Source organism: Macrotis lagotis, chromosome 3, assembly GCF_037893015.1.
Source record: "Macrotis lagotis isolate mMagLag1 chromosome 3, bilby.v1.9.chrom.fasta, whole genome shotgun sequence".
NCBI classification, from domain to species: domain Eukaryota; kingdom Metazoa; phylum Chordata; class Mammalia; order Peramelemorphia; family Peramelidae; genus Macrotis; species Macrotis lagotis.
The window spans coordinates 219733133-219747598 of record NC_133660.1 but is presented as its reverse complement, the minus strand read 5'-3'; the positions used below and the strand labels follow the sequence as shown (position 1 = coordinate 219747598).

At 40.4% G+C, this 14466-nt stretch overlaps 1 protein-coding gene across 2 annotated transcripts in view; it reads left to right on the top strand.

Annotated features, from left to right (window-relative positions):
- Positions 1-13536, top strand: part of DOK7 (docking protein 7) — a 116263-nt gene extending 102727 nt beyond the window's left edge. The window contains exons 8-9 of one of the 2 annotated variants that reach the window (XM_074229860.1): positions 10108-10224; positions 11466-13536. In XM_074229860.1, the coding sequence (XP_074085961.1) occupies positions 10108-10224; positions 11466-11602 (254 nt within the window). In that variant the 3' untranslated portion in view covers positions 11603-13536. The remainder of the gene's footprint in view (positions 1-10107; positions 10225-11465) is intronic. The other variant, XM_074229859.1, reaches the window with a different exon arrangement.
- The last annotated feature ends 930 nt before the right edge of the window (positions 13537-14466 follow it).

Sequence of the window (14466 nt, the reverse complement as noted above, 5' to 3'; positions counted from 1 at the left end):
CCTTACATGCAATAAAACTTCCTGGATGCACCCTTGTAGCAAATATTGGCATCTATTAGACTATGTGATTGTATGGAAAAGAGACTGACAGGATGAGAGTGACAAAGACAATGTGTGGTGCAGAGTGCTGGGCTGATCACAGACTCATCCTCTCTAAGTTAAATATTTATTTTCAACCAAAGTGGCAGCCCCAAGGCAAAAAGAATACTAGAAGAATTAATATCAAGAGATTAGAGTGTCTCTCTAAGTGGGAAGAGTTTGTTTGCTAACTTGGAGGGAAAACTGAACCAACACACAGTTATTAACAGTGGAGCAGAAAAGGAGTGGGCAGCTTTCAGAAATCTGATGTACAGCATTGCATTTGCTCATCTGGGCCAGAACACTTGCAAACACCAAGATTGGTTTGATGAAAATGATGGGGAAATACAGAAACTGCTAAATGAAAATATGAGAACTCCACAGGGTTTATGAGCAGGATAGTACATCCATTTCTAAGAAGGCAGCATTTAATTCCATCAAATAAAATCCAAGTGAAGCTTAGAGAGAGGTAGGACTCTTGGCTCAGTAAGAAGGCAGATGAAATTCAATTTCATGCAGACAGTATGAATCAAAATGCTTTTATGATGCCCTGCAGTCTATTTATGGACCAAAGACATATGGTGTATCTCAACTACTCAGCGCTGATAGATCCACATTGATTAATGACAGGGACATGATTCTAGAGAGATGGGCTGAAATAGTGTTCTTAAGAGACTATCATCATTCCATGTAGAATCCTTTGACTGTTTACCTCAAATTGAAGCCAATCAATCCCTAGCTGAAGTTCCAACTAAAGAAGAGCTTTTCAATGTCATTAGGCTCCTTTCAAGTGGCAAAGCACCTGGTACTGATTCTTTTCTAGATGAGATCCACAAAGTGGGGGGAGCTGTCTATTGCTCATCCAAAAACTGATTGAAATTTTCCAGGTTATTTGGCATAAAGAGGTTATCCTCTGAGAATTCAAGGATGCCTCCATCCTCCATCATCCATCATCCATCATCCATCATCCATCATCCATCATCCAGGTAAAGGGAATAGATTATCCTGTTAAAATCACAGGGGTATTTCTCTTATAGTCATTGCTGGTAAGATTCTTGCCAGAGTCTTTCTCAATAGGCTGATCCTTCACCTGGAGATTGATCACCCCCCTGACAGCCAGTGTGGCTTCAGAAAGGGTCAAGGAACAGTTGATAATGGTGTTTACTGCCCAACAACTCCAGGAAAAATGCCAAGAATAGAACAGAAGTCTGTATACAACATTTGTAGATCTGATACTTTGATACCATCAGTCATTAGGGTTTATGGAAAATTTTGTCAAAATTTGGTCGTCCAGAGAAGTTTATCAGTATTGTACAACAATTTAATGATGGTGTGCATGCCCGGGTTCTGGATAGTGGAATGCTCTTGAGATTTCCCAGTCACCAATGAGTGAAACAAAGATGTGTTCTTGCTCCCATGCATTTTAGCGTGATGTTTTCAGCCATATTATCAAACGCCTTCAATGAGGATGAACATGGCCTTATGGTCAGCTACCACACTGATGGCAAATTCTACTTGAAAAGGCTACAAATCAAGACCAAAGTGGAGGGAGTGTTGGTGCATGATCTTCTTTGATCTTTGCAGATGATTGTACTCTTAGCACAGCCTCTGAAGCTGAGATGAAACAAAGTATGGATCAATTATCTGCTGCTTGTGCTAATTTTGGTCTAAAAATTAACACCAAGAAAACACAGGTGCTCCTTCAGCTAGCACCACACCATCCATATGTGGAACCATTGATAACAGCAAATGGAGAAGTTTTGGAGTATTGTGGACAAGATCACTTACCACATTGACAATGAGGTTGACACTTGCATTGCCAGAGCTAGCTCAGTATTTGGGAGGCTCTGGAAGAAAGTATGGGAGAGAAGAGGTATCAGACCTCACTGCTATATGCCTGTGAAACCTGGACAGTCTGCCAGAACCATGTCAAGAAACTGAATCATTTCGATTTTAATTGTCTTAAGAAGATTCTGAAGATCATCCACCAGGAAAAGATACCAGACACTGAGGTCCTTTCTTGAACTAAACTGCCTAGCATTCCAATATTTCTACAGAGAATGCAACTATGAGGGGCTGAACATGTTGTTAGAATGTCAGACATATGCTTTCCAAAAAACTATTTTATGGAGAATTCACACAGGCATGTGCTCACAAGATGGTCAGAATAAATGATGCCAAGACACCCCCAAGATCTCATTGAAGAACTTTAAAATTGACTATACAGCTTGAGAGACACTGGCACAGGACCACCCAGCATGGCATGCCCTCATCAGTGAGAGGGCTGCACTCTATGAGGAAGGCAGAATTGAAGCAGCTCAAAGGAAACATGACATTTGTAATTTTAAAGTACCCACCCCAGGTATTTACATGAACTATTTATACCCAACCTGTGCTAGAGAATTCCAAGCTCATATTGGGCTGATCAACCATAGTCAGACACACTGTAATTTGTCTCAAACATAGTGACGTTGCTTTGCTCTTCTTCAATAACAGACAAGATCCAGCCAACCAACATATGATCAATAGGCCCTCCTAGGAGGGAAATCTTAAATAAAACACAAAAAAAGGAAAGATGAATATCACAGAATCATAGAATCTTTATGCTGGAAAGATCCTCAGGATATGACTGGATAGTCACATCCAGACTAATCCATACTCAAACTGGCTGCTCTAAGAATCTATAGCCAATTCAAGAAGAGGAGTAAACAACGGTGAATGTTATCAGTTCAGTTTTAGCCTTATACTGTTTATTTTCATTGTGGTGCCAGGCTAGCAGAATCATTGGGTATTTGTAACTTGGACCCCTAACCTTCATTTCAATGAGACAGTGGTTCCCATTGAGCAAAATATTTCCTCCTCAATAATCCTGTAAGAGAGGATTCCCTAATTCTCTCCTAAGAGAGGGTTTGAAGAATTGAAATGACTTGCTTATAATCACAGCCCTTATCATGTTTTTCCTTATACTCTATTTATCTGTGTAACTATTGTAATTGTGCCCATTCAGTCTGTGCCTCCTTACCACTGAGGATGGTGATGTTTCTCAGCTTTGTTTACTTACTTCTGGCAAAATTTGCTGAAATAAATTGATAAATTGATGTGAACAAAACCCCTAAATAACCCCCAAACAAAAATAAAACCTAGAGTTATTTTTCTTGTTGTTCTCACACTGAATTTGAGCCAACATCATGACGTGGTAGCTAATAAAGTTAATGCAGTTTTCGTGAGTCCAGGCCAAGAGAATGCTGCCCAAATGAGCAACACATTTTGGGAAAGACCTTAATAAACTGGAGCACATCTAGAGCAGGGCCTCTTCACATTTTTATATAATGGACCCCTTTGGCAGTCTGGTTAAGTCTATGAACTTTTTTATAGATCATTTTTATTTTTCTTCTTTTTGTTTTCCTCATTCTACTTAATACTCTTGAAATGACTTGAGTTGTTTTCTTCAAACTGGATTTATCTTGCATAGTTTCCTAATACTTTAGGAAAAGGAGACAGATTTCAAAGACAGAAATGTCAGAATCTGGTAATTGTATATAATAGCTAATAATAGTTAACATTTATATGTGATGCTTTAATGTATGACATGCATACACAAATATATATTATGTATATATATATATATATATATATATATATATATCACACAAATAAAAATTGAAAATGATAAAGCCCAGAGGAGGGACCACATAAAAAATACAGAAAAACTAAAATCAGCAGAATCTCGCTAAAGGGAGAAAATAACACAATCTGAGACTTGGACACAACTGAAAAATGGCCATCCTCAAAATATTTGACTAAATTCATCTCCATGAATGTGTGAATGTAAGTTTATAATTTCCAGTCATCCCAGTATGCCGTAGTATGCCTTGAACTAGGAATCAGAGGATCTGGTTTCTAGTCTTTCCTCTGGCTATTAACTCATTGAAGTCTTTTAGGCAATTTTATCTCTCTTGGTCTCAATTGTCTCCTTTGTCAAATCAGTGAATAAACTAGGTCACTGCTTCTAGTTTTCATAATTTCTCAGTCCTCTAGAGAGTTTTTACAAAGTTTTACAAAACTTTCCTTCCAACAAATTTGTGAAATATTATCTTTATTTTGCAGATCAGAAAGCTGAAATAAATTGAGAAATTGATGTTAAATTGATTGAGCTGCCAATGATCACATAGCTAGAAAGTGCTGAACCCCCTCTACAACCCCAACATGTCCACTAACTCATCCAGAATTCTCTTGAAGACTTCAAGGGAGAGGTAATTCACTACCTCCTAAGGGACTGACCTTGCTAGGCCCCTGATTGAAGCCTTTCTCACAGGACCTGCTTAGGTTCTACCTTGCTGATACAGTCTTCTAGGTTTGTTTCCACAATAGGAAGACACTGGAGGAGGAGGTCACTTGTGGGCTAGGCAAGCTTTCTGTAGATTGTGATTTTCCCTGGTGTCCAGACTTCTTATCCTCTTATGTTCCTGATGCTGTGCTAACAGGACAACCAAACTATTCCTTAAATTCTGACCTTTACTGCCTTTTCCTCCACTGTCTGATGTGGTAGGAGAAGTGAAGAAAGCAAGAAGCCTCTAGCTTGGCCCTCAGCAATTTCCATGCCTCTCATTCCTGGCAAAGCCTAAGTGTTGGTTTCTCTAGTGGGTCTGCCTGGGGCTGGCATTTTCTTTTTCAATAATTGATCCCATGTACTACAAATGTTGAAGGATTTACTGAAATCCCTTACCAGCACTGGGTGCTTTTCCTAGGATTGAGAGAGATAAACCCAGTCCTTACTTGGAAAATAAGAAGAATGCTATTTGAAACTAGATGTTAAATAGGGGAAAAAAACCCAAAACTTCTTCTTTTGGACAATAATTATCACAGAAATACCACACCTGAACTGTCCATATCTATATCTCTATAGCCTTTTATCTTAGCCAAGAAAATATAAATACACATATACACGTATACATAGAACTTTTTATTCTCTTGGTATTACTATGGAGAGGTAAGTCATGGACTTCAAGTTGTGGAGAAATATAGGGGTGTGTATACACTCATATATACACACACATATGGTAATGGAAAGGTGGATGATGGGTATAAGTTAACCCTAACGGGTCTACAATGATGACTAGCATTTGAAAAGTATTGCAAATTAAAGATTGCAAGCTAAAAAGCATATCAGATACCATCTAATACAATCTCACTTTTCAGATAAGGAGAATGAGGCTTGGGGGGAAGGGCAAGTGACTTACTTGGAGGCACCTGGATAGTTGGATAATAGGAGTCTCATCTGATTCTATGATCAACAAATAATCTTATTCCCTTCATCGAGGATGCCCTTGATTCATGTTTAGAAAAATGAAGATTTTTGTATAGCTGGCACTTGTCTAAGATAGTCACTTTTGATCATAGGCTTTAGAGCTAGCAAGAACCTTAGAGAACATTTAGTTCACCTACATCATTTTGCAGACTAATAAATAACTGAGATCAAGATCATAAGGGGTTAGCAAACAGCTAAGCAAGGATTTCCACCTGGTTCTTCTGACTCCCCATCCTACTCTTTTTCTACTTAGATCTGTATAATGATTTTGGATTACAAAGCAAATTCATAGTGTACTCAGCGAGACAAGACAACATGTTATTAAATGCTAAGTTAGGAGGTCCAGGGTCTCAGGGCTGTAGCCATTCAACAGAGAAATCATATTTCTTATAGACTTTAATTTTGGTTCTAGTTCAGAGGCACATCAAGATTTGCTGAAATAAAAAAATATATAAAAAAAAGATTTGCTGAAATCAAAATGAAAATTCCAAAATAGTTTTTCCTCTTTCTCAGTCCCAAACCTTCCATAATCTCAGGTTGAAAAATTTCACCCAGTACTGAATAAGGCAGTCACTCTATAATAAGGCAGATGTTCTATAACTGTCTTCAAAGCCCTGTGCTTGATGACTCAGTCTTGACCCTCAAAAGATCTTACAGTTGAGTAAGAAGTTAAGATTCACACAAAGAAATCACAACATAGCAATATATACAGCTGTGTTAAGTACATTGGGCAACTAGTTGGTGCAGTGGATAGAGTGCTGGGTCTGGAGTCAGAAAGAGTTCAAATCTGGTCTTCCTAGCTGTGTGTCCCTGGGTGAATCACTTAACCCTGTTTAACCTTAGTTTCCTCATCTGTAAAATAAGCTGGAGAAGGAAAGCACTCCAGTATCTTTATCAAGAAAACCCCAAATGGAGTTATGTCAAGTGTCAGACACAACACACACAAACAAAAATAAAATGGACAAGTTACTTTAGAGTACTTTAGGGAGAGGCAAAATAAAAAGTGTTCTATGAGGACCAAGGACAAAGATCTTTCTGTATATGGGTGATTAGGGAAATCTTCCTGGAGGGGTGGTATTTGAGTTGGAAGGATGAAATCAGAATTAAAGAATGAAAAAATATTCAAATAGGGAGGGTAAGACACTCAGGTCCAGGGAAGAGTGAACAAAGTCATGTAATGAGTGAGGGGCAGAGTTGACTACTCTGGTTGGAGCTCAGAGAACAAGAATCTCTTGAGAAAGAGAGAAACTGTCTAAGCCCCCTAAGAGGAGGAACTTTAATTTTCATGTTTTCCTTTCTTGTCCCAGTATGTCATCTCCAACATAGAATGAGTCTAATAATTGCCTTGGGGACACGACTGCTTAGGGACTCTACAAGAAATATGCTTGGGAAACATTTGTTGTATTGGATTGAGTTCAATCTGCCTCAGGATTTAGGAAAAGTTAGTTTGGGATTTGGAGTCCTAAAATGTTCTTTTCTCTTATATACATCAGCCCTAAATCTTGTTGCTACAGGCAAAGTGACAACTCTCTTTTGTAGGGTGATTGTTAGCAGAGCTGGATTTTGATCTGGCTCCATCCTGCCTCCAAACCTCTTTAAAAAAGCAAAATGAAAATTCCTATTCTTACAGGCAAAGTGAGGTGAAGCTAAATGCTCAAAATCCATTGGGAACATTTATCTGGGCAGAGAGAAGAGGGACTAGGCAGGGAGATCCTCAAGAATATGTGAATTTTAGTGATAGACCTTTGATTGACTTGGATGTGGGAAGAGGCTGATTTTGATTTCTGTTCCGGGTCTGTACAGTGTATCAGCCACGAAAAGAGATAGTAGGTAGTGAGATCCTTTCCCAACATGGGAAAAGGGAAGGCATGGATCTGGAATGCTGTTCAGTGTTAGCATTTTTGGCTCCTTTCTAAAGGGGTTGCTGTCTCACCTCCGGCACTGCCCTGCTGTGGTAGGGGTCACACGAAGAATTAAGTTGTGGACCTGAATATCATAACTATAGGAACAAAGGTAGAGAATGACCCAGATCAATGGAGAATCTGCTGTAATTAAAGAGCATTGTTCTCAGCAAGTGAAGGGGCTGGAGACAGAACTAAATTGATAGACATTTGACTCAGGCTAGTTCTGTCTGCTGCAGGCTCCTTTTGCTTTGTGATCAAGTTTTTTTTTTTAATGCTTTGTCTTAGATTGAGAGAAGAAAATAAGCACCAAAGTACAGTAAATTCCTATGAGGTGTTGTAGTAATTGAATATTCAGATTTTTTTTGCCTAAATTCATAGAACATCAGAGCAAGACAGAGCCCAAGAGATCTTGTAACACAAAACTTAAATATCCTGTTGTGGAAAGAACTGTAGAACATCAAATGTTAAAACTGGAAGGTCACAGGACCTAGAATGGAAGAGCTAAATGGGACCTTATTATTATTATTTTACATAAGACCCTATGTCCCAATAATACTAAGTTAGCAAACACAGCAACATAGATAATTAATTTTCACATGCAGTAAAACATAGTCAGCATTACAATTCTATCATAAAGACTTTAATCTTTCTTTGACAATTGAGAAAGTAGTAGCAGAATGTTAGCCATTTGTCAAGACCATCAGTAATTGGACAGGTTGTTGAAAATACAGCAGATGTAGGGATTATATGGGTGCATGTATAGATACATGTATGTGCCTATATATATGTAGGTATGCATGCATAGGTATGTGTTTACATACCCACACATCCTCCATGAAGGGTGTAGGGACAATTTGAACTGTTATAATCCATCTCTTATGCTTTATAATGAGTGCTAAGAGGACCCTAGGTCCAACACAAAAAATTTTTTAAAAGCAGCACTTTGGGTCTGGCAGATTCATCCTGAATGAAATGTTATATATGACAAAGCTTTGTGGTCTTGGCACAAAATGTGCACTATGAGCTCCTTATTCTAAAACACGAGATGAGTTTTTCTTCAAATAATTTTTTATAGAGGTTTTAGGAAAGATATCATGGCTAAGGAGATTGGTTGATAATTCTATCCAAACATGCAGAATTAACAAAAATATTTTATTTGTAATGATGAGTGTATTCTTTGCTTTTAGACCTTCTGGAGAATCTTTCAAGCAACTTAAAGGGTACAACCTAGAATTGATATTGGATAGGTTCCTGGATTGTAAACTCCTTGAGGGAAGGCAGTAGCTTTTGCCTCTTTTTGTATCCTTAGCACTTGGGGTTTAATGCATGTTTATTGATTAATTCAAGGCACTTACACATCGTAGAGGTCAAGGAGAAAGGAGAGGAGGATACAACAGATATCTCAATAAGCAAATGAGGAGACAGCATCATTTAACAGCTGAATCAAGACAGGTTTCACATAGAAGGTGGAGCATGATCTGAGACTTTGAGGAAGCAAAAGGTGATCAGAGGCGGACAGAATGAATGCATTTTGGGCACATGTATAGCCAGGCAAAGATGTCGAGGTGAGAGATGGAGTGATGAGTTCTGGGGATGGCCAGAAGGCCAGTGTGTCTGGAAGGTGGAGTAGATAAAGTGGGAGGTGGCTGATATTAAGCCTGGGTAGGGAGGTTGAAGTCAGTTTTCAGATGGTTTTGGAGATCAAATTAAAGTTTATATTTTATCCTCGTGGAGGCATAGAGGATTCCAGCACAGACTTGTGCTTGATGAAGATAATTTTGGCAGCTGTGGGAAGGATGGATTGGAGAGGAAAGAGATTGGAAGTAGGGATACTCATTTGGCTGTATTGTCTTAGGCCCACAGGCATCTCAAACTCAACACTTCCAAACTCAACACTTCCAAACTAGAACTCATTTATCTTTTCCTCCAAATCCATTCCTCCTCCAAACTTCCTTACTTCTATTGTGTATGCTAGCAAACTTTCAGTCACCTAAATTCAAAACAAAAGTTATTCTTGACTTTTTCCTCCCCTTTCATCTAAATAGTTGCCAGATCTTGGTGATTCTCTATCCCCCAAATTTCTCACATCCTTTCCCCCTCCATTCATATAAGCCACTACCCTAATGCAGACAACTATTATCTCTCACCTGAATTAATTAGTCAACCTACATCCAGCCCCTTACCTCTGCATTTCATCTTCCACAAAGCTGCCCAATGGGTGTTCTAGAATGCAGGTTTGACTAGATCATTCCCTTGAAAATAAGCATCAGTGGTTCCCCATGGTCTCTAGGATGCTGTGTTTTTGACACTGTTGGGTCTTTTACTTTATCTCTCTGGTTTTCTTTCCAGGCTGATTACATATCAATCTCCCTTACATACTCCTCCAATCTGGCCAAACTGGCCTTATCTACTTGTCATTTGCTATTCTCAGGATTGTGACTCTTGCCTCCTGCATGCCTTTACACAGATTGGAATGTTTTTTTTCCTCTTCTCCTCCACCTTGTAGAACCTCCAGATGTTTCCAACCTGAGGTCCCTGGGCTGCATGTGGCCATCAAAGCCCATTTATGCAGCAATATTGCTCTTTATCATTATACTCATTGGCAATATGGATTACACTGTAGACACAAATATATATTACATTCTATATCTGGTCCTTGACAGGTTTTTGTTGAGTGATGAAGCCCAGAAGAGCCTTTACAAGGTTTTTGACAATTCTCCTTGCTTAATGCTCTCTCTCTAGGAATTTTCTGTGCATCGTGTTTCACATATATTTATTCATTTACTTCTTGTTTTCCCTCTTATTCACCATTTACAGGAGAAAGATCGCGCAGTGAGACCCCTACCTATGTGAATATTCCTGTCAGTCCCACTTCCAAGAAGCAGCTCCACTACATGGAGCTGGAGCTTCAGGAGCCTAGCCCTGGAATAAGAGGTAGGGAAGGCTGCTGTCCCTTCTCCAAATCATCTCTATGTACACTTGGCTTCTACCACATTTGGGAAGAGGTGCCAACTGGGCATGGTTGCCAGATCTAGATATTTGCTTCCATGTCAACTCCCAGCCCGACCCAGACTACTCAATTCCAGGCTATCCCCCATAAGCCTCAAATGAGAAATCAGATTCTCTAGGACTCAAAAGTTTTGCTACCTGTTAAGCATCTGACCTTGGGCAACTCATTTCCATCTGGATATGATTTTCCCAAATGAAAAATGTGAAGATTGGAATATATAGATGATGCCTGACTCTCCTTCTTCTCTCATTTTCATCTATTCCTTGCCACTGCCTCTGGGCAGGACTGTACTTGAGATATTCCGAAGAGATAATTTTCCATGTCATTCTTATGTCTCGAGAAGAAAAAAAGAAGGGCCAACCATCTTTGGTGGTGTGCTCATCTGTCTCACAGTTTTCAGAATTGGGAATTTCATCAATTCTGTTTCACTTCCAAACACTCAGTAAGTTAATTTAGCAGGGATCTTTCTGATAAAGTAATTCATATAAAGCAGTTAATAAGTACACTTTTTGTTGCTGTTTAGTGGTTTTGGGCATAATCCTCTTTGGGCTTCTCTTGGAAAAGATACTGAAGAGGTTTGCCTTTTCCTTCTCTGGCTCATTTTTCAGATGAGGAAACTGAGGCAAGCAAGGTTAAGTGACTTGCCCGGTCACACAGCTAGCAAGTATCTGAGGTCAGATGTGAACCCAGGAAAAAGAATCTTCTGATTCTTGGTCTGGTATTCTAACCACTGTGCCATCTAACTGCCCAAGAAGTATACTGCCAACTTTTACTGAGATCTGGCTTTAGATACAGACACTTGGATTTGAATCTGAGCTCTGCCCTTTACATGCGATATGATCTTGGATAAGTCATCCTCAGTCACAGGTGCTTCATCCACACAGAGCAAGGATGAGGACACTGGTCCAGACCATCTCTGAGGCCTCCTCCAGTTCCAGGCTGTCATCCTACAAGGAGGCAGTATCATTCTGTGCTTTCTCTGGCACCTCTGATTAGACCTTGGTGGATACCTGAGCCTATGTCTCCTCTGGGTGAGAGATCCCTGCAGGCATCAATGGCCCCAGCATTGCCTGGGTCCCACTATTTAGCCTCCCAGTAATCAGGCACCTCCTCTGCCATCCAGGGAAGGTGTGCCCTGAGAATTAATGAAGGGTTTTGTTTTCAGGGGTTGGTGCTACCCGGTATGCCCAGATTGATATCACTGCCACAGAGACGGCTCACAAAGTGGGTGCTCAGCATGCCCAGACCCGGGAAGAGCGTCTGCAGGAGCTGGAACAGAAGCAGAAAGGAGCCCATCAGTGACCAGTCTAGGGAGAGCCGATGGGAGGCTGCCTTGCTGGGGCTGCCAGGCTTTTCTGGGAGGGCTCTCATCTTTGGGCAGGCACCTCTCACTCAGAGCAGGTGTCTCCTGGAGATCTCATTCTGACCCAGACAAGCAGGTGGTGGGGGTTCACCATCATGGTGCTCAGAGATCAACGTTTGCCACATAATGGGCTGGATCTCTGTGTCCTCTTGAACAGAGGCATGGGGTGGGGTGTAAAGCTGAAAGAACACTCCCTAGATCTGGTGTCCGAGCACTGGGTTTGAACTTGGCTGGGCTGTGCAACCTGGGCAAGCAAATCACCTTCTCTGGCTTCTTGGTTGCTCATCTCTAACATGAAGGCTTTGGACCAGATGATCTCTGAAACACCAACTAGCACAAATTCCTATGGTGGAACAGGTTCGGGGGCCAGGCTCCATAGCTGCCGGCTCTTAGCTGGAGACCATGACCAGGGAGCCAGCTCTTAGCCCATAGCCACAGGTGCTCAGTTAACTAGTATGATGGAAAGGAGTGAGGTGCAGCAGCCAGGGCAACTTCGATACATGCCCTTCTTGCTGCCTGTGGGTGGAATACTACTGAAAGCAGTGCTGAATTTCAGTTGGGAGGGACTGGGATTTTTCTGTTTTGTTTTATTTTTTTTTCCATCATTCCTCTCTGGTGGAAAAGGCCTAGTATCTGCAGGGAGAACCCCTTCAAAAGCCAATAACGAGTCTCTAAGCTGTTTCAGTTTAAAAATAAAAAAGGTCAAAAATTGCCACTAGCAATTCACCAATAATCCTCTGAGAAATCACCAGAGACTGAAGACATAGCCTGCTGATGAAAAATTGCAGTTTTGCACATTTTTTCAGGTTTGAGTATGTGTGGGTGAATGTTGGAATATTTTCACTGGAACCCCTGCTCTGCCCCATTCTCATTGTGCTTGACTTTGCTTGCCCTCTGGGGGGTTTCAGTTTCCTCACCTATAAAATGGGGATGATGATGATCACTGCCCTTCCCTGCCCACCTCCCAGGACTGTTGTGAGGATCAAATTTGATAATGTGAGACTCTTTATAATCCATAAAGTGTTATTTCAATGTGAATTGTTGTTGATGATGATAATGATTGCTATTCTTTATAGAAATTTAATTCATCTGTGTGGGCACCCCATGAAGATCCTAATCCCTCTGTGCCTTAAAAACTCATTTGCTTAGTGGCTTCCCACTTGGTGATGGGCCTCCTTCATACTTGGCTCAGCTGGTCTTCAGACAACGAAGGGTTGGTTCTCAATGGACTCAAACATGAATCCTTTCCAGGTGGACAGGCCTTGCCAGAGCCCATACCTCGTGTGTGTGGAGTCTTCTAGAGTCCAGGAGACACTTCCATGTTATGATGGAGAATTAGAGGGGAAGATTATTATTGATGATATGGTCGTGGTGGTGGTGGTAGTAGCTGCAGGGAATTTCCTGGAAGACAAATATGTACAGCCCCCATGGAGGACCCCAACTGGGTAACACAACTTTCTTTATTTTGTGGCATCAGCTACTTGGGAGGATAGCCAGGAACCCTTTATTTAGACTGATTTATTTTACCAAATCCCAACAACGGCATTCAAAAGACTACATTTCAGGCTGAGTTCCTATTTGAACTTTTCTTTCTGCTCTCTTATAAAGGATAGGAACTAATATCATGGACCTTCCCATGTGTATAGGTATTAATGGACTGTATTCTATCTTAGCAATGAACTGAAAGTTTTTTTAAATGAAGAGACTTTTTAAAACTGCTACCTGCATGATAGTAAACCCAAATGATTAAATCCCATTCTGTAAATATGTACTGGAGAAAGACTGTAATTTGTCTGGTTGTAATTAATTGCTTCTTGGGACCTTTTGTAGTTGCTCATGTAAATGGCTTCAAATCTTTGATACTATATTTTAAAATGCATATTATTTCCTTGTTGGAAAGCAGTGTTCTCTTTTGTAATGTCGTATTGTGTCTTTATACATGAATTTAGCTTTATCTGTTCTTGACATGTCTAAGAGTTGACTTTTGATGTTTACACTACTTTAAATTATAGGGGCAGACCAGGTACTAGGCTTCTGGAGATCTTCCTGTCCTTGCAACAGGCAGGTGGAAGAATGAGTTTGTGACAGACCACAGTCACCAACCGCAGCATCAAACTTCCAGGAATTCAAATTTTTAAACATCTGAGTGTCAATCTGTTGTGTGAATCTGGGGAAGCTTCTCAATATCTGGGCCTAGGTGTCAATGTTTACCCCCCCCCAGGGGTGCCAGATAAATTAATGACTGTGCAAAATGAGAGAACTCTTGGAGAATTCACAAGATTCCATGTATGATATCATAGGACTTTTTCATGGATTGACATTATTTATGATGAATATGCACCAACCCTTTGTTACACAGTCTCCAGTGTTTTGGGGTTCATTCCTGATTTAATTTCCTTGAAGGGTTCTCTAAAGCAAAATTCAAATGTTTATTTGAAATGACAATTAACAAAGAATTTTTCCATAGGCTCATGCTGGGGAGGTGAGGAAATTGTGACTAAGCTGGAGGTACAGAAACGGGACAAGCCTAGTCTCTTGCTGATGGTCTTTGTTTGAATTTTAAAATACTACCTTAATAAATGGTTAGGTTTGCACTATGACCTCCTCAACTTTCTGTAGAATTAGCCCTGTGTTAATGTAGGAGTTTGGGGGAGAAGAATATATGATAGAAAACAGGAGCTCTGACCTCCAACCAGAGGCCTTCCATTGTGTAACCTTGTGTCAGTCACTTCCCCCCTGGTTTCCACATTTATAAAATGGGGTCATGGGTGATGGAGAATTGTGACACACTCCCTGATCCCTT